The sequence below is a fragment of the Penaeus monodon genome, chromosome 20, assembly GCF_015228065.2.
Source record: "Penaeus monodon isolate SGIC_2016 chromosome 20, NSTDA_Pmon_1, whole genome shotgun sequence".
NCBI classification, from domain to species: domain Eukaryota; kingdom Metazoa; phylum Arthropoda; class Malacostraca; order Decapoda; family Penaeidae; genus Penaeus; species Penaeus monodon.
The window spans coordinates 43,077,337-43,077,845 of NC_051405.1; the positions used below are offsets into that span (position 1 = coordinate 43,077,337).

Sequence of the window (509 nt, forward strand, 5' to 3'; positions counted from 1 at the left end):
GTCTTAATGATAACAACAGCAACGGCCAGTATTACCAGTAATAACGATAACGATAACAGTTCCACTTTTCGTCGCTTATCAATAATAATAATAACTGCCACAAGGAATAACAACAGAAATAACATAAGCAAATTAAGTTTCCAAAGTAGTTTATCTGAAAATTGTTTGTTTTTCCCCAAAAGTTTCCAAATTCGTTCATCTGAAAATTGTTTGTTTTTTTCCCAAAAGTTTACAAAGTTTCAGATTTTTTGTTGTTTTTTTCCCAAAAGTTTTCCAAAGTAGTTCATCAGAATTTTTCCCCCCCCTAAATTTTCCAAATACAATTCATCTGATTTTTTTTTATCCCCCAGGGCGTCCGAATGATGATGCTCTCACCCGAGGAACTGTGTATGTTGGTGACCACGAAGCCAGGACCGGAACCCGACGAGGACATGCGCTGTATGAGGTGAGTTCGATGCTGCTTCGAGTCCCTTTGGTTCGGTCTCGATTTGATACTTGAGTTTTGCTCT

General features: G+C 37.9%; 1 protein-coding gene across 1 annotated transcript in view; it reads left to right on the forward strand.

The window, feature by feature from the left end:
• Positions 1 to 509, forward strand: part of LOC119586004 — a 7,168-nt gene that overhangs the window by 1,597 nt on the left and 5,062 nt on the right. Inside the window, exon 4 of the mRNA XM_037934716.1 lies at positions 351 to 445. Coding sequence (XP_037790644.1) covers positions 351 to 445 — 95 coding nt within the window. The remainder of the gene's footprint in view (positions 1 to 350; positions 446 to 509) is intronic.